General features: G+C 33.3%; 5 protein-coding genes across 6 annotated transcripts in view; 3 read left to right on the top strand and 2 right to left on the bottom strand.

The window, feature by feature from the left end:
• The first annotated feature begins 197 nt into the window (after positions 1-197).
• LOC108906358 lies at positions 198-2116 on the top strand. Its single transcript, XM_018709590.2, has 5 exons — positions 198-589; positions 647-775; positions 827-956; positions 1098-1304; positions 1358-2116. The coding sequence occupies exons 1-5, from the start codon at positions 545-547 to the stop codon at positions 2053-2055; spliced, it is 1209 nt and encodes a 402-aa protein (XP_018565106.1). The 5' UTR covers positions 198-544; the 3' UTR covers positions 2056-2116.
• LOC108906359 (DNA excision repair protein ERCC-1) lies at positions 2076-3224 on the bottom strand. Its single transcript, XM_018709591.2, has 4 exons — positions 2971-3224; positions 2646-2917; positions 2402-2587; positions 2076-2349 (listed from the first exon to the last, which is right to left on the bottom strand). Exons 1-4 carry the CDS (start codon positions 3041-3043, stop codon positions 2164-2166), a joined length of 717 nt encoding a protein of 238 aa, XP_018565107.1. The 5' UTR covers positions 3044-3224; the 3' UTR covers positions 2076-2163.
• A 332-nt stretch (positions 3225-3556) lies between these two features.
• Positions 3557-9951, top strand: LOC108906357 (dynactin subunit 4). The gene is made up of 8 exons (XM_018709589.2): positions 3557-3839; positions 3896-4142; positions 4197-4342; positions 4397-4568; positions 5013-5196; positions 7235-7442; positions 7611-7837; positions 7896-9951. Exons 1-8 carry the CDS (start codon positions 3711-3713, stop codon positions 8110-8112), a joined length of 1530 nt encoding a protein of 509 aa, XP_018565105.1. The 5' UTR covers positions 3557-3710; the 3' UTR covers positions 8113-9951.
• Positions 9952-10619: 668 nt separating this feature from the next.
• Positions 10620-11833, bottom strand: LOC108906341 (40S ribosomal protein S14a). Its single transcript, XM_018709573.1, has 3 exons — positions 11752-11833; positions 11262-11504; positions 10620-10927 (listed from the first exon to the last, which is right to left on the bottom strand). Exons 2-3 carry the CDS (start codon positions 11496-11498, stop codon positions 10709-10711), a joined length of 456 nt encoding a protein of 151 aa, XP_018565089.1. The 5' UTR covers positions 11499-11504; positions 11752-11833; the 3' UTR covers positions 10620-10708.
• A 1509-nt stretch (positions 11834-13342) lies between these two features.
• LOC108906371 (zinc finger SWIM domain-containing protein 8) overlaps positions 13343-25534 on the top strand; it is a 53568-nt gene continuing 41376 nt past the window's right edge. For both annotated transcript variants that reach the window (XM_018709606.1, XM_018709605.1), the window contains exon 1: positions 13343-13810. In XM_018709606.1, the coding sequence (XP_018565122.1) occupies positions 13627-13810 (184 nt within the window). In that variant the 5' untranslated portion in view covers positions 13343-13626. The remainder of the gene's footprint in view (positions 13811-25534) is intronic.

The following is a 25534-nucleotide window of genomic DNA, read 5'->3' as shown; positions in this document are numbered from 1 at the left end:
TTCTGGTTGCATATCATTCAGATGTTACGTAATATGACAGAACCATAGACCCTGTTTATAAGGTCTATGGATTTGACTTGTCAGTAGGCACTAGTCTAGTCTAGAGGCAGCGATCTATTTTACGTCGAGGCTCTGTGAAGCATACGCATTTCTTATGTGACGTAACCAGATAATTTAATTTTCATACATTTTATGTGCAGAAAAAAACAATCTATCAGTTCAAATTTTATTTGATTAAAGAATTTTTAAAAATACGCCCACTGAGAGCCTTGAAGCAATGTGGATCGGCTATCTCTAGTCGTTATTGTGAAAGTAGTTCAACTGTCAAATTTTAAGTCACAACAAAAAATAAAAAATGTAAACCGGAGAAAATTGCAATGCGGAAAATGAGATTTAAGAAACCGAGATGAAAGTGTACAAGTAAAGCCTTCAAAATCAATATGCTATACTTCAAATTATTCTCTGTACCTTTAGCAAGAGAATGAAACATCTGCAGTTCGTTCTAATTTAAATATTTTGAGATAAATATTGCTTAACTTCTGATATGGCTGTGCAACTAATTTATAAATTACATATAATTACGTTATTAGTAAGTACCATATCTTTGAAGTATTACTTTTGTTATAATATTTTATGTATATTTTAGGATTCCATATGTTTTGGTCTTACGTATCCATTTCTTTCCACGTATATACAGTCCCTTGGAGCGGACCATGTTGTAGTTGGAGTATTATCCATTGGATACCTTATTTGCAACCTGATATCTGACGATTTAGTAATATTAATTTACTTTTAATGCTAATTTAATCAATTATGACGATTCTAGGTTTATTTAACGAAAGTTAATCAAAGACAATCTGGCATGGTTATTATATTATTTATAACAATGCTGACACATTTTTCTTTGATAGTTACAAGTAGCTACTGGTTTATTATATTCGGCAGATGTGTTTACAGTAAGTAAAATATATTTTTCTTTTAAATTTAGTGTGGAAACTGTTTTTTTTCCAAATATTATATTGTCGAAAAATTTCAATAAAATTTTGTCCATTAGTAACGGAACGCGATGTATAATAATTTGCGTATTTTTCTTGTAGGTATTGTGGCAAATCAGAGTCAAAATATGTGTAAAGACTTACTTCATCGACATGCCGAACCGAGCATGAAAGACGATCATTTAACGATTTTCAGTATTTTAAGCGGATCTGGCTATATAATAGGTCCCATGTTTGCTGGTTACCTTTTTGAAATAGGATTTTTATATATAGGTTTACTCGCAGTTCTGCTAACACTTATCAATATTTGTAAGTGACGAATTGAGATATCACAGAATAAATTATCTTTTAACAAATTTCAGGTCTTGCCACAACTATTTCTCTTAGTGATAATACCTCAAAAGAAAACTCCAACGAGAGGACTGTTTTAGACAAACTATATCGGAACGTAAACAGCATCGTCAGCGATTGTCGAAATTGCCAATACAAGAAGAACTGGGACATGATGGCGATAAAATTCCTGCACGTCTCGTGCATTATGATATTTTACGGGAAGTTCTCACAAATTTTAAAACACAATTACCAGTCTTCGCCTGTTATCGTAGGCAACACTTACGCGTATATGAATAGCCTTACTTTTCTCGGCACGTATTTTGCGGTCATCGCGAAAGATTGGTACGCTTCGTTTTCGCCGGTAACACTGGCAGAAAATTCATTTAGGTATCTTGGATTGTGTCTACTCGTAGCTTGTTATTCGCCGATATACTTGATGTACATGAAAATGTGTATACCTATAGTATTATTGAGTACCTTCATCGATTCCATTTGGAGAGACTTATTCGCCACGAGGAAAGAAGAATCCCTCGCGAGATTGGATAATCCCTTGAAGACTGCTGCTGGTTTGATAACGCCTGTTGCGTTTGGTGTTTTATGCAATACTATCGGGCATCACGCCGTTATAATATTCTCTGTGATTCCTGCGATTGCGTCAATGTATATAATAACTCTGTATACTAAGAATCCCGATTCTTCCAGCGAAGCGGATAAAAAAAATGAATGATATTGATATAAGCAAATATATTTACAAGTTAATATTGTTTTAATAAAATAAAAGTATTACGAGTTATTACGAGCGAGTTATTTTCTGTTTTAAACCTGCTTCCTAAACCTATTTACAAAACTTCTCGTGTAGAACACTGTACAATTTCTTCGCTTTCCTTGGTCCGATACCCGGACATTCTGACAATTGATACTCCGACGCTTTTACAACACCTTCCAACGTTTTAAATCTGTTTAACAGCGTCATAGCATCCGTTTTATTAATAGGCTTTATGGTTGTTAAAGCTTGAATAAGCTGAAAAAATACCAAGTTATAATCGGTCTACAATAAAAATTTTTTTCGTTACATTTAAATAAGGTGACGACTCGTTCCTTTCCCTAATAGTGTCAGCGGGCTTGTTTTCGTATATTTTATATGTCTCGATAATCTTACCGGCTTCTTCAGGACTCCAGGCCAAAATTAAAGTTAAGTCGGCCAAAATACATATCCTAGTTAGGGTTTTTAATACATAGTGAGGGTCTTTTATGTCCACCTAGAAAGTTCAGTAATTAGCATTGCTAATGAAATTGTTGAGATTAGTATATAATTGCCTGTACAAGTAATACCCTTAACTGATACATATGGCCGAGAGGTTTAAGGCGGTTGTGTATATAATCTGGATTTAAATTATGGTAGCGTAGTGACAAAAATAAGGCGCACGTAGTTTGCCCCATTTGGTAGTCGGGGACGATGTCGTCATATTCCCACGGTACATTTCGCACAGATTTTAATAAAGGGTTTCCACGTTGTTTTGGGTTTACTAATAAGCAGTGAGTTTTACTAGAGACTTTGGGTTTTTCTGAAGTTTTCTCTGCTGAAGTTCCTAAAGATTTGAGAAATATTAATTTAAATTATGCATGTTTGCTGTTTAACTACCTGGAACTGAATTTTCTCCTTCTAATAACTCATTTTGAAACTCTGCAGCGATATCACTTAGTGAATCATCCATGTTTTAGATATAAATAAAAAAATTTAGGAATCATTCAACTCGTAAGTTTTTAAACTTTTGAAAAAGTGAGGTGAGGTTACTAAAAAATAAACATCTCAGAAAAAAGATTGTAGAGGGCAATGTTCAGAAACATGAAAGGAATTAGTCAATTAGTGTACACTGTACAGTCCTAGATAAATGATACTTGTACAGTACAGTGTGTGTACGGAAATGGGGTAGTCGTCAAGTGTCAAAATCGTTTTTAATTGTCGGCATCAGTATTAAATTTCGGATCGTAACGCGTTATGATTCTGAAATCATGAATAAAAGAAAAAGCTCTTTCAGTCAGTAAGGCTGCCCTAAAATAATTATTTTTTTGTATTCGCTGCCAAAATAAAATTTTCTTATTTAGTTTCGTTCACAAATATTTTCTAATTCAATAAATGTGATAAAAGGTTATTCAATTTCAACAATTTATTCCAGAATTTATATAAATTTTTAGTAACGTAGCAACTTTTCTTAATCTATGTTGGTATCTCTGTTGATTAAATGGCTGTCAATTACTGCTGTCAGTACTGTCATTCACCTGTCACTATACTGTCAGTTTGATGACTGTTGGTGGTTGCTGGTGACTGACAGTTATCATGTTAAAAACTTTTATATGAATTTAATTTGCACAAGTTAGAAAATGTCTTATATCACCGGCCCAGAAGTTGTAAAATACGCGTGCACTTGCGGATTATTAAAGCCTATATCTCACTTATATTTTTGCCGGTACTGTTCACAGCTCCGTTGCAGTTTCTGTGTGTGTCATGAGGTAAAATTTAATAAACCGCTGTTTAATTCGTTTACTCTCTATGGCTGTCTCTTCAGGTCGACTCGAATTTTTGTGGGAAATGTTCTGAAAACATCCCATCCTCTGAAGCCAGAGTGAAGAAAAATAGGTGTGGCAACTGTTACATTTGCCCTAGTTGTCAGCAGGAATTGTCAACCAGAATTGCCTCGAAGGGACCAGTTAATCCAGAAGATACTAAGTCTACACCTAAGAAAATGTATTACTTGTCGTGTCAATTCTGTCGATGGAGCTCGAGAGATGTTGGAATCCCTGATCAGACAACTGGTACTACTTGAATGTCTATTTATTTTTTTTTTTTTGTTATTATTTGTGTTGTAGTTACGGGTGGTTGGCCTGAAAGGGAGAATGTCCATGTAAATCGATTACAAGAACTGTTAGATATGTATAAAGCCATTGTATTGGCTCAGAAGCAGCAGAAAGACAAAGACAAGAAGAAACAAAGAGGAAAGTTTCTAAGCTATACGGTAAGTTAAATATTCTTCCTTTTTTTTTTGTAGTGATTTCATGTTTAATTCTAGGATAGAACAGGTGTTACTGCGGCAGCTTTACGAAAACGTATAGGACTTCCAGCTGACCTTACTCATTCGATGTTGAAGAATAAACCGAAGGAACCAGAACCAGCCACTGCAAAGAGCGAAGTGGAAGAACTGCCAGAGGAGTTGTTTACAGAACCAATAAATTTAATGGAAGGTAAGTCGATCTAAAATTACGTGCTTTCCATCGTTAATGTATGGCAGAATAAAATAACGTCCCGGCTAATTTAATTCGTGGAATTTTAAGTTACTGTGGTGACTTGTTACAAATTTAAACATAATTGAACCTCATAAGTTATGACTATAACAAGTTCGCCACCTGTGCCAAAGTCAAATCTAGGACACACCTGCACTTTATGTGCCAAACCATTGTGCCGTATATTTTTGGACTAATAATTGAGAGACTTGCAATTATTCAACAACTTATATAATTTATTCAGTTTTCTTATGACACCATGTCATTATTAATTATTTTGGCACGCTCCCGCGTCGTCCACACCCACGTGATTTACGGATTTACCTTGGCATTCGAATTGTTGACAAAGTGCGTTATATTTGTTTTCCAATTCCAACAAAGAAACCGATTTGATCACATTTGTAGTAACTACTATACAGCAGAGGCTGCTGCAGCCCGAAGCACAACCCACCACAGTCGACAAGCTCTTCCCGGTTCACAAGCAGCTCTCTATCAAGAGGTCTCTGAGATGTAGGGCTTGCGAGCACAACGTTAGCAAGCCTGAATACAACCCTAGCTCCGTGAAGTTCAAGATACAACTGTTTGCGTAGTAAGTAAAGGTTATATTTTTTGCGGAATTAGAAAAACTGCGTTTTCAGTATAAAAACTTATCGTTAAAACAAGTGTTAGAGGTGTTATGTTGTAGTAGTTGCAATTTTGCCCTGACCAAAAATATGGTTTATATTTGGCGATGACTGGCATAAATTAAAGTGATCATATTTTTATAATGAAGCGTGAGACCCATATTGTTTTTTAAGAGATGATTCGGGCCCACATATAGAACTGAAAAATCTCGAACGGAATTTGCAAAAGAAAAATTAAAGTAAGAGTGGCCGACTCTAAGATCTCGTAAATAGTTGCACGTATTTTTGTAAAATATTTTTTTCATAAAGGGTTATATCACTTTGGAGCCAAAAAAAAAGGATTTTTTCAAGAATTTTTTTGAGCATTTTTGTTTATAATCATGAACTACCAATACACCAATCTATTAAACAACTCTTCAGGAGTAAGAACACAATTTTTTATTTGAAAATTTCTTGCAAAATGGCGGCTATAGATGCGCATGAACAACTCAAAATTTTTCAAAGGTCCTTCGCGGTGAGCAGTAGAAGTCTCCTGGATCACCGTCTGGAAGCATAAAATTTTTTTTTTATAAACTACACGAGTTTAGCTAGTGAAGTACACACGAACATAATTTTAGAAATTTTTTTCGCAAACTGGCGAGACATTGAACTAATAATTCGAATTTTCGACAAAAAAATCGACTGATTGTTTATAAAAAAATCCTGTTGACCAGTTGTAAAAATCGTGTGTACTTCACTAGATAATCACACGATGAAGTTACAGTTCAATTTTCAAGGCAATCGGATGAAAACTTCAAATTCTGCTGCTCGCCGATTACAAAAACATGGTTTCGAGAAAAACGCGTTTGAAGTTTGAGAATGCTGTAACTTTTGGAAATCATAATATGGTGCATAAAATTTTTTTTCCATCACTCTGCTATCCTGGCACCGTATAATTGCCCTTCCATGGCCGTATTTTGCTCGTGAAATCAATGAAACGATACCCAAAAGACTCGTTTACTTCTCTTTCACACTTATCATCATCAAATTTTCGGATCGCACTCGAATGAATGACGGTTAGGCGGACGTCTATTTCCAATTTTACTTCGCTTACGGGCTGTACTGTACGATTTTTACTTCCTTTACGGCCTGCATACAACTTATCCCTCATATTTCATCATTGCACACAAATCAATAAAGTCAAATAATAACAAACACAATAATAGCACAACTCAAACTACAGCGTACACCTGATTGACGACGCACGTGCTCTAACCATCGGAAAAATCTTATATTCAGTATACCCGGCTGGAAAATCTACATGGTCCGTCTGCCTTTATATGAGAGCGACAAAGTAAAAAAATTCATGGGATAAACAAGGATGGCTATAGTGAAGACGTTTCATAATTTGAAGTCACTTCCCGTTTCTATTCAGATTATAAAACGTCATCAATATAACCATCCTTGTATATGTGGATTTTCCAGCCGTGTATAATAACGTTTTTTTTGCTTATGATGACATCTTTGGTTCATTTTTGAAGTATTTTTTCGATGATCGGTAAGTTATAGGCGTTTTTACATGCATAAAATTCAAAAATGCTGTATCGACGAAAGAAGCGAAATCTGCTATTTTTACGCTTCGGAATTGCTTTGGAAAAATTAATTTTACGGATATTTGTGAGTTTTTTCATGCAAAAAAGTTTTTTATTATGAATATAGGAATGTTTTAGTGTACTTTAAGCCAATAAAAAAAAAATAGAAAAAAAAATTATATCAGTGATAACCCCTTAACTGAAAGATACAAACAGGTGTTTTCTTGTTTTTTTTTATAGAATTTTAATTTTTCTTAAAGTTACAGCATTTGAAAAATTAAATGTTAATGTTTATGTGAAAAATAAAACACCTGAAAAACGCATCACATATCCTTCTCAACTTTTTTTTTGGTCAGAGAATTACGTGTACAGAATTTTATCGTGGAATATTGTATCGCCCTATATGAGGAAAATTGGTTAATTTCCATTTCAGTTACCATATCCCGGAAATACGCATCGTAACGGTCGAACCCCTAAGGGCGGGTAGGCAATGCGAATTGATAGTCAAATTTACGAACCCCACGCAACACCAGACGTCAATAACTTTCCTTAAGTTGGACATGCAGGAAGAAGAGGCTTCTTTGGACTCGGACGTGGCCGAGGTCATTCAAAATCTGGATCACACCTTGTCGCTTCAAGAGGTAATTACTTAAATTTCACAGTAACTTGTGCGCGAGAGGGTACCACATATTATTCTTCAGCATTTGCATTCGAGAACATATACACTGAGGAAAATTTACACGTAACACAAAAAAATATTTTAGGAATATGCTAATTATAAAAAAACAACATATATGCTTCTATTTTAGAGGCAGCCTATGTCTCTGACCTCCCTGCCTTTGTCGACAAGCCAACCAAGCAGCCTTTTAAGCGTTTCATCGCGTCAACCCTCACTAACCATAAAGTCCAGAATGATCGATCAGGAAGTAAACTGCGATGTGGAAATTCCCACGAGCAGTTTCATTTTGCCCCCGAGAGACGACGCAGCTGAATATGATGATTCTGGAGACACGCACAACATTCAAGATGATCCAAAGTAAGTAGAACTTTCAACAATCTAGACGTGTTATTATTCTTGTATTCTTTTTTTTTAGATTGGTAAAATGGAGGAAATCCAACAAGGCATTTGTCAAGCTGAACGTAACTCCAATATCAGATTTGTCGTTGAATTCCGAGGTTGTCTGCGGATTTATCATGCAGCACATCTACACGAACACGATCGCTTCGAAAGTGGAGAACAAAGAGCCGCAAAAATACGATCACAAGGTCAAAGTTTTCTTACACCTTGGGCAGCTAGTGGGATCTGAATAATTTTGAAATTATACGATTTATTTATGCTTTTTTCATGTATGGCTTTTTTATTTATATTAGGATAATGCACAATTTCATATTTTTTCTTACAGTATTGGAACAGCTTTTATAGATGCTTAAAAAATGTACTAATAAAGTTTGGTGAAATCAGGAGCATGCTTGTTTTTGAATCCTTTTTTACATTTCAAAATTTTTGATAGTAATGTATTTTTCTTCGAACTCACTATAAAATGCAGTTTAACAAGCTTATTTAGTTACTTTTTAGATGTTATTTTACGTCTACAAATACTTTACGAACTCAATTAGTTCACGTCCACTATAACGCGATGAATTCAATTTCAATTGTATAGTAGTTGAATCTGGGATGTGAAACGATTTGTTTTCTTTATATATAATTTTTTTATTTAGGATAATGCACAATTTAATATATTTTCTTCAAATGTTGGAATACCTTTTATAGATGCTTTAAAAACTAATAAAGTTTAGTGAAATGAGCATGCTTGTTTTTAAATCATTTTTTACATTTCAAAGTTTATGATAGTAATGTATTTTCCTTTAAACTCACTATAAAATGCAGTTTAACAAGCTTATTTAGTCACTTTTTAGATGTCATATTTTACGTCCACAATACTTTACTTCACAGCCGCTATAATGTGATGTGAAATAATTTATTTTTTTGATACCTCATTTTTTTATTTATGATACCTTTTATAGATGTTTTAAAAATGTACTAATAGTTTGATGAAATGAGTTTTTTTTCTTTCGAACCATAAAATACGATTTAATCGCATTTTTGGATGAAAAGTGTCACTTTTTGGATGTCATTATTTTACGTCCACAAATATTTTACAACTCGGTTGCTTCACATCTGCTATTATTGGGCAGAATCAAACAGCAATAATTGTAAAGTAATCAAGTTTGGGATCTGAATAATTGTGAAATATGTTTTTTTTGTACTACTTTGTTTATAATAGGATAATACACAAATAAATGTTTTTTACATTATTGGAACAGTTTTATAAATGCTTTTAAAATGTACTAATTGCTGTTTTTTGTTTCAAATGTGTCACTATTTTACATCCACAAATACTTCACAAACTACTCAACTTATTTCATGTCTCTTGTAATTGAGCAGAAAAATTAACGATAGTGATGTAGTTGAGTTCGGAATCCGAATTGTTATTTTTTTATGTACCTTTATTTATTTTAAAATAATGCACAATTTAACGTATTTTCTTAATGTATTGGAATACCTTTTATAGGTGCTTTAAAAATGTACTAATAAAGTTTGGTGAACTGAGTTTTTTTTTTCTTTCAAACCATAAAATTTGATTTAACCTCATTTCTGGATGAAGTGTCACTTTTCGGAGTCACATTATTAACGTCCACAAATATTTTACAATCTAGTTGTTTCACATCTGCTATTATTGGGTAGAATTAAATGGGAATTGTGACGTTATCAAGTTTGGGATCTGAATTGTGAAATGTTTATGTTTTTTTTTGTACTATGTTTACTCTGATAATACACAATTAAATGTTTCTTACACTATTGGAACAGCTTTTATAAATGCTTTTAAAATACTACTAATCGTTATCTTTTGTTTCAAATGTGTCACTATTTTACATCCACAAATACTTCACAAACTACTCAACTTATTTCACGTCTCTTGTAATTGAGCAGAAAAATTAACGATAGTGATGTAGTTGAGTTCGGGATCTGAATTGTTATTTTTTTATGTATTTATTTTAAAATAATGCACAATTTAACGTATTTTCTTAAAGTATTGGAATACCTTTTATAGATGCTTTAAAATGTACTAATAAAGTTTGGTGAAATGATTTTTTTTTTCTTTCAAACCATAAAATTTGATTTAACCTCATTTCTGGATAAAGTGTCACTTTTTGGATGTACTAATTGTACTTCACAAACTAACTCAAGCTTGTTTTACATCTTGTAATTGAGCTGAACAATTAAAAATAGTGATCTGAATTGTTATTTTTTTGTACCTTTAATTATTTAAGGATAATGTATAATTTAATATTTTCTACAACATTGGAACCGTTTTTATAAACGCTTTAAAGATGTATTAAAAAGTTTGGTGAAATGAAAACCGTTTTTTTTTAGTCACATCTTGTAAAATTTAAGATAGTAATGCATTTTCTTTCAAACTTACCATAATATAATCTAACAAACTCATTTCTACACAAAAAGTGTCACAGACATATTACTTCACATCCGCAAATACTTCACAAAACTAAATTACTTCACGTTCACTCTCATCTGACAGAATTATGCATCAGCTGTGAAGTAATCAAATCCTTGAAATATTCGAGGATGTAGCACGATACATCCGAAGATTCACAATAAATCAAAGTTATTGATGAATGAAGAGAAGCCAATTTATTAAAGTTGTCGGAATATCTTAAAATGTACAACTTTTATGGTTTCACAGCTTGTTGACCTTGGCCAATGCCTTAGCCGACCCTTCAATGAAATAAAACATTTCTTAGTTCAAATCAGTATTTAATGAAAAGAAAACTGTATACACTTAAATATAAAAGACTTGAACACAGCCAGTCGCACATTTTTTAGAATCTACAACCTACGACCACGGCGACCTCCCTTCCTACGGGTCGAATCGGAGGGAATGGGAGTGACGTCCTCAATACGTCCAATTTTCATGTTGGAACGGGCCAGAGCTCTAAGCGCGCTCTGTGCTCCAGGTCCGGGTGTTTTCGTTTTGTTTCCACCAGTTGCACGCAACTTTATGTGGAGAGCAGTAATACCCAAGGATTTGCATTTTTCAGCGACATCCTAACAAATGAGACAGCAATTACTCAACGGCATAAACAAAAATTTGAGTTTGAAATTTGAATTCAAAAGATATACCTCATAAAATTATAAAAATGTAACTAAACGAACTAGTCTTTCTAATTGCCTTGTTTAGATAAAATTATCATTGTCAAACACAACAGTATTTAGATATTCGTCACTTAATGAAATCTTTACCGTGGATTTTTAAACTACTAATAGGTTATATTTACATTCAAATTGACTAATACATAAAAATTACTTGGACATCGTATCAAAATATCATGGTATAGGGTTAACGATTAAATAATGTCTAAAATATAAAAAATCTACCTACTTGTGCAGCCAACATAGCAGCATAGGGAGAAGCTTCATCCCTGTCGGCTTTTACTTTCATGCCTCCAGTGACTCTGGAGATGGTTTCTCTGCCAGACAAATCCGTAACATGTACGAATGTGTCGTTGAAACTGGCAAATATGTGGGCTACCCCAAAAACAATTTCGCCTTCACGGACTTGAGGTCCAAGGGAAACTTGCACTTCTTCTTTCTGAACTTTTCCTTTTCTAGGCGCCATTCTGACCTGTAAACGCAGAAATGTTGATTTTTAACCAATTTTGGAATTTTCAACAACTGTCAACAGTAATCACAAAATTGTACGGTGGTGTTATTCCATTATCATCACACAAATATGCCTTAATATTTTGGAGGCTTGTGGGCTTGTATGATTGTAACAATATTTATTTAAAAGGCTAGCCACATATTTTTCAAAATAATTCTCTAATTTCAACAAAATTCTGCAAATTAAATAAACTTTCCACAATACTTACAATGTGTTTTTGAGATAAAAGGACGAAGAGGGCGCTTCAGTTCTCCAACTAGTTTAAGAGCTGCCAACATTTTTAATTCTCGTTGCCAATCCACAAATGACGTCAGTAAACATTCAAGTCATTGTCGGAGGTAAGAGGCAAGAAATAGAAGACAAAGTACACTTCTATTTTTTCGTTAATATATAGTTTAATATTTAAAACTTGACAATACAATTTTCAACTTAGATTAGAACCTAAGGCCTGTGATAGACTATCATAATTTGATCAAACCGTTTTGTAATACAAATTACACTTTTATCTCTTTTTCCCATGTAATAAAAAATAGTACATATTACATGTAATTCATTTTTACAGTTGCAATATGGGATGCTCTGATACTCTAAATATAACTTCATTAGCAATGTAATTTATGCCTTGTTCAGCTCGTGTTCCACAATAAATGAAGCTGTTTTGTCAAAACTAAATAACTCAGTGAATAGTGAAACCTTATGAAAATACCGAGTTTACATTTGCAATAAACAAACAGCCGTTCTTTGAACAATTTTCATTTATTATATTATTAATTTGATCAAACCAGTTTGATGTCATAAAATTATTTTATTATCAAGGATCTAAAAGTTAACTGACTACATTTTGCTATGATATAAAGGGTTTTTTGGGGAGCCAAACCACATCAAACCCGGTTAGCTCGAGTTTGATTGTGTTAAGAGTTTGAGTTAACATTTGACAGAACTCGCAAAAATTCTTTTGGTTTGGATATCTAATCAATAATGAAATCGTAACCTATAATCTATGATAGTGCTCGTAGCTCAAGTTGTTTAATTATTTCTTATATACTATAGTTGTTATTCCAAATCTGAAATGCAGATCCATGAAAGAACGTTAATGTATGGTTATTAAATCAAAATGGGTTTACCTTGTTCACAAATATTATCTATTCAAACGCAAATGTATCGTCTAAAAGGAAGTTAATAAAGATCTATACAGTACAATATATAAAATGCATATTTACCATCTAATAAACGATTAAAGTTATTTGGATCCTCGATTACTATTTTTTTTTTTTCATTTTCAATTTTTCTTTTTTATTTTTTGCAGTGAATCCATTACCAAATTTTTTTATTTACAACTTAACCTATCCAAACCTCTAAAAAACGAAGTAGTGACTACTAGGTACGAAACAGAAAATACATAAACAAAGATAGAAATATTAACTTAAGATCCAAACCAACCCACAAGTCCGGTTTGATGGTTAGGCAAACTCTGCCAAACCGGGTTAACAACATTTCTCGCCAAAACGGCAAACCGCAACAAACTATAGTTAACCGGGTTAGCGGTTTTCTCGCCAAAAAACCCTTATAGATTCAGTGAATAACTTTAATTTTTTAGAATAAATTAAAATAAATCCCTAAAATAATTTATTAGTAGACACCCATGAAGCTTAGGAAGACATTTACAGTTTCCGTTTATATCATCCAATCTTTAGTCCCATATCAAGAGATGGAGTGATGATCAGATCATTGACAAATGCGCCTCTTTCGAGGGGAGGAAAGAGTGACAGTTCAACCAGGCAGAGGCCAGTGGACGGATGGACTGCAATCTGCTAGCCGTCGGAGACAGTCGCCATATTTGTTGTTGTCGTTGATGGGGGAGGTCGTGAGACGGTTATATATTTGTTTTATATTGAACTCTTGAGTGAAACCCCCAGGTGTATGTGTTTGTGCGGTCTTAGAACAGCTCGACTGGGATGATGTCGAGCTGAAGAAGGCTTCCAGCCTACAGTGAGTGTCTTGGTGTCAGGGGGCAGCTCTTTGTTTGAAACTGGCGGCGGCTGGAAACTTGGCTGGAGGCGGTGGCGGCGATGTCCCGGCCGCGATGCTTGATTGGGCTGACAGGGAGGGCGACAGGTTCAGTTTCGAGGACTCGGACCGTTTCGAGGAGGACTCTCTGTGCAGCTGGAGCTCGGAGCCAGAGAGCCTCTGCAACAACTGGAGAGGATGGAAGAAACCCTCCGCTGCCTCGACCACCTTCTTCGGGGCTAACAAAAAATCCGCTGACGGTAAGTCACTGGCCATATCTCCAAGTCTTTGTTCTTTGTTAACAGTTCATCACCACTTTTACTTCTCGTCTTGTTTGTATTTTCGATGCATGGGACTCGGCGGACGGCTGATTTTAATTAGTACCGTTAATTATATAACAGCACTGTTTATTTTCTAACAAAATAAACAATACTATCTGTTCATTATTACATTAATCAAATTGATAGCGTGTTCACTCTTATTATTTATTAGCAGCAGGGTTAACAGCACTTGCTCGGTGATAATCCCATAAAATGTGTTACTCGGAGCTGCTTAGTATTCCGCTTTCTTCACGGTATCCTCAACTTATTCATAGAATTAATTAATCGAGCCTAGCTCGATTTCTGCTGTTAAATTTTCATAGGCAAGACGGTTCTATAAATAAAATATATTCACACGGAGCCTTTGGATGTGAATGTAGAATGTAAATGGAAAGAATTTTCTTTGTTGTAGGGGATACAAAAACCTTCGAGTAAAGAATTTCTAACAAAAAGGAACCTCTGTTTTGTGTCGAGCGGAATTTGATTTGTTTTCTCGATTATAATATTAGATTGAATTTGCAGAGGCTTGTATTATAACGGTTTTGCGAGGAGTATTAGTCATATTGCTCAAAGCGTTGCCTCCAGAAGTTTGGCAGAAATCATAAATTATGAGCAAATAAATAGGCAGTCCCAACATATCTTATATCCGAGCTTAGGTATACCGAAAAGTATAAGAACGAAAATGTAAGTTATTACAGATATTAAATCAATGCAAACCAAGATAGGATTTCATAAAATGTGATGTGATACATGATTATATTTATTTATTTTCTATAATTTCTAATTTTTGTTGAGGTAGTAGCTTGCAAGTGTCGTAAATATCACAAAAATATAAAATATTTAATTTAATAATTATTGTGGACATTTTTAGTGTTTTTCTAACAATTTTGTACGTGTTCTTTTTATTGTTTTATTATTAGTATACATTTGTAAGGTCATGTGCGGACATATTATATTTTTAATAAAAATTATGACTTGTTTGACAACCAATTTATTTGTACATTGCTGTAACTGTTCCTTTAAGATTTGTGTAGGATTTTCAGTCTGCTTTAGATTTGAAAATGACATCATTAAACATGGAAAACCGCGAATATCTTGTAGACTATAAGAAATAGACTCCATAACATCGAAAGGAGATTAAATTTTTACGTTTAATATATTTAAAAAAATCTAAATATTCGTGATTGTAAAATATCTGAACTTCTTGAAGGTTTTTCATGCTTGGACGATATAACTGTTAAAAAAACTTCAAATAACACTGGAGCAGTTCAAAATTGCCATAATATACAAACCGAAGGGAAAAATGCATAAATATTTCTTGCAGTAGTTTCTATGGATTATCTAAAAACATAAGTTAACTTGTAATCTATATTGTGTATATTTATATTTAAAACAATATAAGTATACATGATAATAACTATATTTTGTTGATGTTTGTAATACATTTTAAAAATAAAATGTTTTCGAATGATTCAGTCAATACATTGCTTAATAGTTTTGACAAAGAAGCATTTGGGATTGTATTTTCCAAGGTATTTTCTTATATTGATTACCTTATTGGTTGTAGTTTGTAAAAATATGTACCCACAATAATATTTTCTTTATTTCAGTAAATAATATGTTAAAGATGTGTAAAATAATAAAAGCTTAATAATGGAAGTAAATCTCGAAGTAAATAATTCTTATTACGGACATGGAAAACCGCTGAATGAGATCAAACTGACGACAGGGGGGTGTGTTGGTTTGCATATGTTGTGCTAAAATACCAATTTTCATAATTAATTAATCAATTATTACTCAAACGATAGAAAGAAGCCGGGGTGAGGGTGGACTGCCCTGAATTTCGATGGCCTTAACTTGCAGGGCACCAAATATTCTTAATTTTACATATATACCTATATTTTCACTAAATAAACAATATTTTCGCACAATCCGGCAATTATATCCTGAAAAGAACGTGCAGATCTTGCGTAGATGACTTTTATGTTTACCTACATTTAATGTAAAAAAAAACAAACAAGTAAATGCATGACAGAGAATTTTGCATTATAATATAATTCTTTATATTATGGGTACACATGCTGCAAGTGACCGACTCCACACCAAGAGGGACTCTCCAGCGAACGCTCGTCCTGACAACACAAACTTAGTTTTCAATAAAAAGTACTTTATTTCTACCGTTGAGAGAGCGTTTTATTTTGCTGTACAGCGAAAGCAACCCTCAATATATTGTTGTTTAATTTGTTAGGTTATGTATACTTTAATATTTACATTTTTAGTTGATCTCAAATTAAGTCGAAGAACATATTTTTATTTCATATTATTTTATTGGTATACAGTTTATTTTATGGTAGATATGTTACGAACACAGGTCACTATGCATGCCAAAAACCACAATTAGGGTTGTCTCGTAAGACAAATAAAAATGTTCTTAATTTTTACCGGTGTTCTGAATTTTTAGCTGCTTTGCCCTGAAAGTAAGAAATAAAACTTGCCAGCCTGGGTCAAGTCTTGAGGCACGCTTCTCAGGAAATATGCAAATGACTTTATATGTATTAGGGCATTGGCGTTTTAACTTTACAGTTTGTTGCAATTCCAAACCAAATACAGTTTCTGTCCTCTATCCAGTGCTGTAACAGAAACAGTGAAATAGACGTGACGCCAGCCATGTTTCCATGTCTCCAGTCGGTATGTTCTGCTGCAGGCACTGCCGTTCGGTTTTCAAGTCAATGAACACACGGTTTAACGACATGGGACAAAGAGATTTACAACGAGGAAAAAAAACGTGCCGAACTAGGCGTAGAAATTTGCTTAGGCTTCGCAAAACGATTAGCCAACCAGACAAACGTTATTAGAAAACATCTCGCTTTTTTATGGTCAAGGTGTTGCCATCAAGGCTTTTACGTCCCGATTGAGGCTTTAAGTGCCAGTATTCTCCTTATCTCGGGGTGTAATAAAATGTTAATTATCTTGAAGCACCATACACTGCTCGAACAAATGTTGGGATCGAAACGCAGTTGATTGGAAACATTTAACCTTCACGCAAAAAATGCTAGAATTACGAATATTTTGTCGAGCTATCGTCGTTCAAAGCAAAAATGACCTTTTTGGCTTTTATAATTGGAAGGCTCAGAAGCCAATCAGTGTTAAGTCACTGAAAATGAGAAAATTGGCTAAGATTTGTAAAACTTGTAGTAAAATAAAGATTCCCGTAAAGATATTAATAATTATTTTATCTACTCCCATTATAGTAAATAGACTATTAATAAGTACGTTGTTTTTAAGGAGGTAAGTGGTAGAAGTGGAAGTTACTATGGACAACGGGAGGTAAGTGAGGTAACTTACCTCCCTAGGGATTAAGGAAATAAGCATAAGCACAAATTACACATTATTTTTAAAATACCTTCCTCTTTTCCTCTATGTAATGTTGGGAGGAAAAAAGTTAAAAGTAGGGATTATTTCCAATTATTTTCAAGCAGTTGAGGATCAAAAATAACCGCAGCTTAGGTTTTCTGCGAAGTTCTTTGTAACTTTTTCCGTGAAATTAATTAAATTTAACTTAACTGTGAAACTGTATTTTCACATGAAAATGGCTTTCCTTTCCATTGATAAAAAAATATGTGATTAAAAGTTATCAACTGGTTTTCTACATTTCGGGATAGCACGTGTATAACCTTCCGAATTATCTAATCTACTATGTGTCCACAATTTGATATCTTCTGTGAGTAGCACGAAACAGAAATTTGTAATTGAAAAACCAACAAACTTGTTTCGAGCAAATATAAATATGATCATCCAAAGTCTTAATATAAATACGTTTGGTTGACTGTATAAAACATTTCCTATAAACAAATAAATATATGTGTTCGAACAGCGTAACAAACGCATTGTTTGATTAACCTACTTTGTAATTGTCGCGTGACACATATTTTAATTGAGAGCGTTAATTATTAATTATATACAGTTAATAGTACATTACTTCAGATTAAAACAATATTGTTTGTTTAGAATTATTTGTGTTATTGTGTACGAAGCGCAACTGATATTGTTGTGCTTTTCATTGGAACTGTTTTTCCTTTATCATCGAAATCATTTCTGTTGGCGACGATACTCGTCCACCTGTAAGTAGACAATAGTGAAAACCGAGGTGAAAACAAAGTAAAATTGATTGCTTCCCGTTGTTTTTCTGAATTGCACTTTCGCGAAATATCGGTTCAGAAGTTGGAAGCAAGGACATCCATTAAAAGGTTAGGGATGAGAGTATAGATAGTGATGGATTCAAGAAGTCATTTTCGTCTGTTCGTATTGTGGGACGGACTTCTCTCTGCGGCAAAATGTTGAGCGAAAATATGGCTTTTATTCGTCCTTTAAATGGGTTCCTTTCAAAATACTCGAAAAGAAACGTAGTTTTGTGTGTCATAATTTTTCTGTAATTCTTTTCGTGTATGCTCGTGAGTTACACTACGCCCCTATACAGGGTGATTCACAAATGGTGATAAAAATGAAACCTCGTATTCTTTGGTGCATTTTAAGGGGAGTCTTTTCTATAAAGTTTTTATCTAGGAAGCTTCGTTAAAAAGACACAGGGTGTTAAACTTCAGAAAATATTTTTAATTTTTTTAAATAATTTAAAAAGTAGTAAGTGAAATGATTTGAAATTGGGCACATTTATTTATGTGAACATTGTCCAAAATCTGATCTGATTAAATTAGAGAGTAGAGAGTAGTACTTAGTAGAGAAAATTGAAAGACGAATCCGAAAATATCATGGTTGTTACCGTAAAGCAGTGGCGTACTATTTTATTTAGAAAAATATGCCACCGATCCCCTGTATCTCCGCCACTGGAGCATGTAAATTTTAGGAAAAGCCCTCAGATTTTGGAGAATATTTACATAAATACATGTGCCCAATTTCAAATTAATTGCTAGTTTTTAAATTATTTAAAAAAATTAAAAATATTTTTTGAAGTTTAACACTGTATCTTTTTAATGAAGCGTCCTAGATAAAAACTTTATAGGAAAGACTCTCCTTAAAATTCACCAAAGAATACGAGGTTTCATTTTTGGTCGCCATTTGTGAATAACCCTGTATACAGTGTTGGCCATTAGTGTGAGGAAGTACAATAACTCCCTTGTTACTCACAATACAGAAAAAATGTTAATATACAAGTTGTACAGAATCAAGAAACTTAAGCTACAAAATTGAAATATACAGGGCGATGAGTAAAAACGAGACACGCCAAATATTTTTACTTAAACATATGGATTTCAGAGAATATTCTATATATGACAATGTAAACAGTTTAACATTTTAGTGCGGAGTTGTCAAATTATATAGAAAATTCTTCGAATTTTGGAAAAAACTGACTTCGAAGAAGTTGTATTAACTTTCAACTTGGAGCTTTCAAATATTTGGAGCAAAAATATTTGACACAACACCCTGTATTTTATTGTCCTATTTTATTCACACATCGGTTTACTTCAACTTTTATTAAGCGTGTTCTACACCCAAAATTGTTAGTTTTTAAGATAAAGCAGCCTTTCTGAAAAAACTTAATTTTTGTTATTTTCGGTCGCACGAGATGGCTTTGGAAAAAACTGTATCAACTTGTTAGATCATAATTTATCATTCAATTTTGAGTTCATTTTATTAGTTAACATTTATTAGTGGGTATTCTATAAAATAACTATGAATTGTACAACATATTTTTTTATAAAAAATCTTAATAGAACATGAACAAACAATACAGTTTATTTATTAAATGAAAATAAAATGACAAAATAGATACGAAAATAAATCAAATATTTAATTTTACAAGGGTTTAAAAAATGTTTTTTTAACAGTCCTTTCTTCTGCTTTTATCCAAAATAAACTTTTAAATTACTTTTTCTTTAAAGTTTGGTATTTCTCACATCATTGATTTTTGAATAGATAGCACTGCAAGTGCTGATAGTCTGTTTTTACAATCTAATTTAAATTTTTACAACCTTTTCAAAACACACAAGAAACAATACGTACTAACCACTGCTGAGCGATAGTAACAACCATTGTAACAACGGTTGTAAACACTACAGATGTAGGAGGTGATTTTCAAATGAATTTTGCAAACATAGCAAACTAAATTTTATAATATTTTTTTTTTACTATGAAAACTTCTAAGGGGGTTAGGGCGGCGCCTCACAGCCCCCCGCACCATCCGCCACTGCATCTGAAATAAAAAATCTACCACAAGAAATGTTTATAATGTCAGTCTTCACGTAAATAGGTAATTAGATTGTTATTTCAAGTTTATTGTGGGTATTAAAAACAGCCACTGAATTTATTTGCAATTTATGAAATAAATCTGTTTACGAATTCAGAACGAGTTTACAACGTTTTACAACACGTCAAATGGAACGTCCAACCGGATCTGTGGATCCTGCATGGAAAAAGTGTTCTGTTTTCCAGTACCTAATCCGAAAAAGTTATGATTCCAAGATTAAGCAGGAATCTCGTGAATAAATTCGAGATTTCTAATTTTATTCTCAAGATATTACAAAATCCGTCCGAACCAACGATTGACTAATCATATTTTATGCATGGAATCAATATAGTGGCCTTTTATGAAAAACATGATGTATGTATGAAGTAGAAAATCTATAAGGCGAATATTAGTTGAACAAAGTTAATTTTATTTGTTGTAGAGTAGGTAATCTCGGTACATGATAATAAAAACAAATAGATATCAGTGTATTAGTACTATATTTTTTAATTTATGACTATCACTGAATAGATAATAGATATTTTATTTTTCATAAATATCTTTTGTTCACATTCAGAATAATATAACGTATACACATTCATTTTTATTTCAACATTTAAATCCTGACCCACAAAGGATTATGCGACTTATTCCAGATCACCGATTTCTCAGAATTACGACTGCATTCATGGAATTATGACTTCAACTTTCTCGGTATACTAAGGTTAGGCTCAGGATTCCGGTATTTCTATTCGAATCCCATTAAAAAATGTCGCACCTTCCTATGTAGGCGTTAGTTTTTTTTACTCTTTACTTGCTCATTGTTCTAATTTCCTTCCTATACATTGTATGGGCTGGAGCAATTGTAATTAGCGGTGTCGTGTGAACGACATTGGGTTAGAAAACCGAATTAAGAAAAAATCGATTGAAATTTTCACTTTTTTAAAATCTGTTAAATGAAGTGTTATCGAAGCAATTCATCCAATTAAATTAATAAGTAGCAGCTGTATGAAAGGCTTTTTCTTCTGGATCGAATTGTAAATAAATCATTTACAGTTTGTTTTGTTTACATTTAATTAAACGATTTTACATCTAGATCTTGAAGTACAATGACTAGTTGGATTTCGAAGAACTACAAACGAAACAAGTGTTATTACAAACGATTTTTTATCTACAGCTGGAGTATAGTGACTCTGCGTCAATTTTGGACGAACTACTAACGAAATAAACGATACTATAAACGATTTTAGAACCTATCTTGCATTATATTGAAAATACGTTAAATTTCAAGCTACTGTGAACGAAATAAAGGCTACTATAAATAATTATAAAAGATTTTAGAGCCAGAGCTTGGAGAATTGTGACTGAATTTTGAAGAACTATAATAAACGAAATAAAAGTTACTACAAACAGTTTTATTGTTAGACACCTATCTAGAATTGTATCGACTGTACATCAATTTTCAAGCAACTACAAATGAAATAAATACTACTATAAACGATTTTAGACAGCTATCTTGCATTATATCTACTATACATAAAATTTCAAGCAACTTCAAATGACATAAATACTACTATAAACGATTTGAGACACCTATCTGGGATTATATCGACTATACATAAAATTTCAGGCAACTACAAATGAAATAAGCACTACTATAAACGATTTTAGGGTATAACTTGGATTACCTATATTGATCCAATTTCAAGCAATTGCAAACGAAATTAACACTACTACAAACAACTACAAACGATTTTAGAGCCAAAATATGGAGAATAATGACTAACGTTAGATTTCTAGGTAATACATATAAAAAAAAACGCTATTAGAAACCATTTTAGAGACTTCCTTGGATTGTATTGACTAAACGTGAAATTTCAAGCAACCACGAATGAAATAAACGCTACTATATATAACTACAAAGGATTTTAGAGCTAGAGCTTGGAGAATAATGACTAAGTTACCCCTAAGTTACTAGAGTATACCCCAATTTCAAGCAATAGCAAACCAAATCGACACTACTACAGATGACTGCAAACGATTTTAGAGCGAAAATTTAGAGAATATTGACTACGTTAGAATTCTAGGAACAACATACGAAATAAACGCTATGAGAAACGATTTTACACACTTAGCTCGGATTATAGTGGCAATGTGTCAATACTTACTTTCTGCCCTTCAAAAGTGTATATTTTATATCTTTCTGATTTATATCTTATTTGTAACATTTCTTAGAATCCATTTTAAATAAACCTGCATATCTAAACTTAAGGAGATTAAACGAATGCGCAGAGATTACCATAATTCTCATGAATATTAAGAAAAGAAACGGTACACCCATGACCGATTTAAAAACGGTTAATACCATTTCAAAACAGATTACAGAATTAAATTAAGAAAATTTACGGGCCAGCGTACTAATATGTTAGTATCAGTAATAGGTATTAGTGTTGAAGTTAAAAATGTGTAGGTATATCGGAAAGTTCGTTTTCTTCGACGTAGGGAAAGCAGATTAACGTCGGCCAGAGAGAGAGAAAGAGGAAACGGCAATTAGCAATGTAGATTTTAATAATCCGCGTTCTCATCAGCCGGCTTTAAAAATTGCAAAGGTTTTACGACCGCTGACGAGCAGGCGATGAATTATCGTAATTGTGGCGTGTTTGTAAATAATTTGATACATGTTAACACATTTTAGACACTTTGACTGCATTTACCGGCGCAGGAACGGAGACGCCGCGCTCGCAGGAGTATTACCCCGACTTTATTATGCCATTAGGCGTTTTCGCGCGAGCCATGGGTGTGACGCCCATTTGAATTCATAAATTTAACACGTCCTGTTCCGGATGGGACGGGGTGCCCCGAGGCAACTAACAGGTTGTCTTGACGTTCGCGCGGTGGCAAACTTTGCAACTTTGCCGATTTCTACGTGACGTGCTTTCTAAAGACGAGGTGTCATCGCTGGTGTAGGATTTATTTTTATCCGGGAAGGGATTAATTTCGCGAACTTTGAAACATACAGGGCGATTGATAAATTAAATTAACCCGTTACGGAACAAATTGTCGGTAAACTAATGTTCATTAAAAGTTTTCAGGTTTTTTTCTACACTGGCCGATCTTATTAAAAAATATTATACTATGCGGAATTTTATTTCACGTTTTCTTTTTGTTAATTTTTAAGAAGCGTCATAATTTTAAAGAAGAATGAGATTAAGTGCAGAACAGTTGATGAATGTTAATTATTAGCAATCTTTTGTTGAAATCCATGGCCGTTTTGTATAAATACGGCTGAATTTCGTTGGTACAAAGCCCAATTTTCTCCTCCAAGGAGTGGGTGGCCATGGGCTTGTTGGCATAAACCTTAGACTTCAAAAAACCTCAAAGAAAAAAGTTCAACGGCTTTAAATCGCATGATCTATGCGGCCAATGCTGATCACCAAAATGGGAAATGACACGACCAGGAAATAACTCATGTACTAGTTGAATTTTTTCTCGGGCTGTATGTATATCCATATCTTGCAATTTATGCAAAAAAATGGATTATCATGTCGCGTACTTAATATAATAAAACTGTTAAATAATTGTCCAGTCAATCTGTCACGGCCTAATGTTAAAATTAAAAAAATACCACCTGGAGACAAAAAATATGGTGATATAGGAAAAAGAATTCTAAGATAGTGGTTTTTTTTCTTGTGGCGCATAAAAGTTAACCTAAAAAATTCATAAAAGCCAAAAAAGCGGTTTTTCGCTAATTAAAATACTTGAATCCAATCGAAAAAAGTTAAGTGAGAAAGTTGTAGCTATTAAAAAAACCTATCGATTCGTATTTTTAAATATATCGATTGCTATATTACTTTTCGAGATATATCGAAAAAACCGTCAAAAATCGACTTTTCTTGTTTTTGCTGTATTTCTTGCAAATTAAGGTTTTGAAACCTGTTAGTTGCTGTAAATGTAACTCTCGGCAAGCAAAAAAAGTGTCGTTTTTAAAATTAAAATATATTAAACATTTTTCGAGTTACATACAGGGTGTGCCACTTAACACTCCCGCTGCCAATATCTCCGAAATGAAGAAATTTATTTTAGTTTCGGAAATTGGGTTGTTAGTTTCCTCGAATAGCTTCTATACTCCGCGGTCGAAATTATAGAGAGTGATTCATCGCTAGCTCTTGGACTAGTAGGGATGATGAGGCGTGCGGGGATCGAAAATCCATAGGCGTGTATACGTAAAAGGCAATAAGATGTAGAAAATATGGAAAAAATATAATAAAACATAACATCTATTATTTTTAGAGGTTTTATCGAGAAAACTTCAAAAATATTTTAGTAACATTTTGTTTTTAAATTTTAACTGTTTTCTATAAAACGATGCCCTCTTGGACATCGATAACCCACCACCACCCGGCTTACGCCGCCGCCGCAAAATATTGTAATGTTTACTATAATATATTTATTTAAGTAGGTACTTACATATTTTATAATAATTATCTCACGAATATTATCACTGTCACACTTTCACTTCACTGCCACATAATCACTTCAGTATTAATATATTTAAATACTGGCATATTTTATAATAATTATCTCACGAATATTATCACTGTCACACTTTCACTTCACTGCCACATAATCACTTAACTATTAATATAATTAAATACTTACATATTACATTATTCACGTTATATATTTCACATATCACTGTTGCTATCACTATTACTAGAATCATCTTCACCCAAATGAATAATGACTGGTTCTATGAACAATTCTACCGTTGTATCAAGATCCCACATACGTTGTTCCTCTTTCTGTGCATGTCCAATACACTTACACCATGTTTCAGCAGTGACGTGATTAATAGCATCCTGTAATAATAATTTCACGTCGTTTATTTTAAAGGTGGTGTTTTTTCGTGCGATTTCATTCTTTATTTGTGCCCAAACCAACTCAATTGGGTTTAATTCACAGTGGTATGGCGGTAAACGGAGTACACGAATTCCTCGATCTTTGGCCATCTCATCCACTACATACTTAATGTATTGACCTTTTTCTCTTTGGACAATTTTTAATAATTGTACTTTTAGCATGGTTTCTGTATATTCAATATTTTTCGATTGTAACCAGTCCATAATATTTCCTTTTCTCCATGCTGATGTCGGTAACATTTCAACTCTTCTACTATGATAAGGTGCGTTATCCATCACAACAACTGCTCCTGGCTCCAGATATGATAAAACATATTCAAACCATTTTTCAAACACGTCGCTGTTCATATCTTCATGATAATCTCCCGTTTTTCGTGACTCAAATACATGCAAACCATTTTCTAAAAATCCCGTATCGCTTCCAATATGTGTTATAATCAATCTTCGTCCTTTTCCAGAAGGTGCCTTTAATCCAGTAGAAAATCCATCTAAAAATGCTTGTCT

The sequence above is a fragment of the Anoplophora glabripennis genome, unplaced genomic scaffold (assembly GCF_000390285.2).
Source record: "Anoplophora glabripennis isolate ALB-LARVAE unplaced genomic scaffold, Agla_2.0 scaffold139, whole genome shotgun sequence".
In the NCBI taxonomy this organism is placed as follows: domain Eukaryota; kingdom Metazoa; phylum Arthropoda; class Insecta; order Coleoptera; family Cerambycidae; genus Anoplophora; species Anoplophora glabripennis.
This window is presented reverse-complemented; position numbering and strand designations above follow the sequence as displayed.

Excerpts from the sequence above, each read along its gene's own strand:
- LOC108906358 (XM_018709590.2), top strand. The coding sequence starts at position 545 with ATGGCTGTGCAACTAATTTATAAATTACATATAATTACGTTATTA. Across the intron at positions 776-826 it reads ACCTGATATCTGACGATTTA|GTTTATTTAACGAAAGTTAA; the intron begins GTAATATTAATT and ends TGACGATTCTAG. Across the intron at positions 1,305-1,357 it reads GCTAACACTTATCAATATTT|GTCTTGCCACAACTATTTCT; the intron begins GTAAGTGACGAA and ends AACAAATTTCAG.
- LOC108906359 (XM_018709591.2), bottom strand. The coding sequence starts at position 3,043 with ATGGATGATTCACTAAGTGATATCGCTGCAGAGTTTCAAAATGAGTTA. Across the intron at positions 2,918-2,970 it reads AGGAGAAAATTCAGTTCCAG|GAACTTCAGCAGAGAAAACT; the intron begins GTAGTTAAACAG and ends TCAAATCTTTAG. Across the intron at positions 2,350-2,401 it reads AGTCGTCACCTTATTTAAAT|CTTATTCAAGCTTTAACAAC; the intron begins GTAACGAAAAAA and ends GTATTTTTTCAG.
- LOC108906357 (XM_018709589.2), top strand. The coding sequence starts at position 3,711 with ATGTCTTATATCACCGGCCCAGAAGTTGTAAAATACGCGTGCACTTGC. Across the intron at positions 4,569-5,012 it reads ACCAATAAATTTAATGGAAG|TAACTACTATACAGCAGAGG; the intron begins GTAAGTCGATCT and ends TCACATTTGTAG. Across the intron at positions 7,838-7,895 it reads AACATTCAAGATGATCCAAA|ATTGGTAAAATGGAGGAAAT; the intron begins GTAAGTAGAACT and ends CTTTTTTTTTAG.
- LOC108906341 (XM_018709573.1), bottom strand. The coding sequence starts at position 11,498 with ATGGCGCCTAGAAAAGGAAAAGTTCAGAAAGAAGAAGTGCAAGTTTCC. Across the intron at positions 10,928-11,261 it reads CTGCTATGTTGGCTGCACAA|GATGTCGCTGAAAAATGCAA; the intron begins GTAGGTAGATTT and ends CTCATTTGTTAG.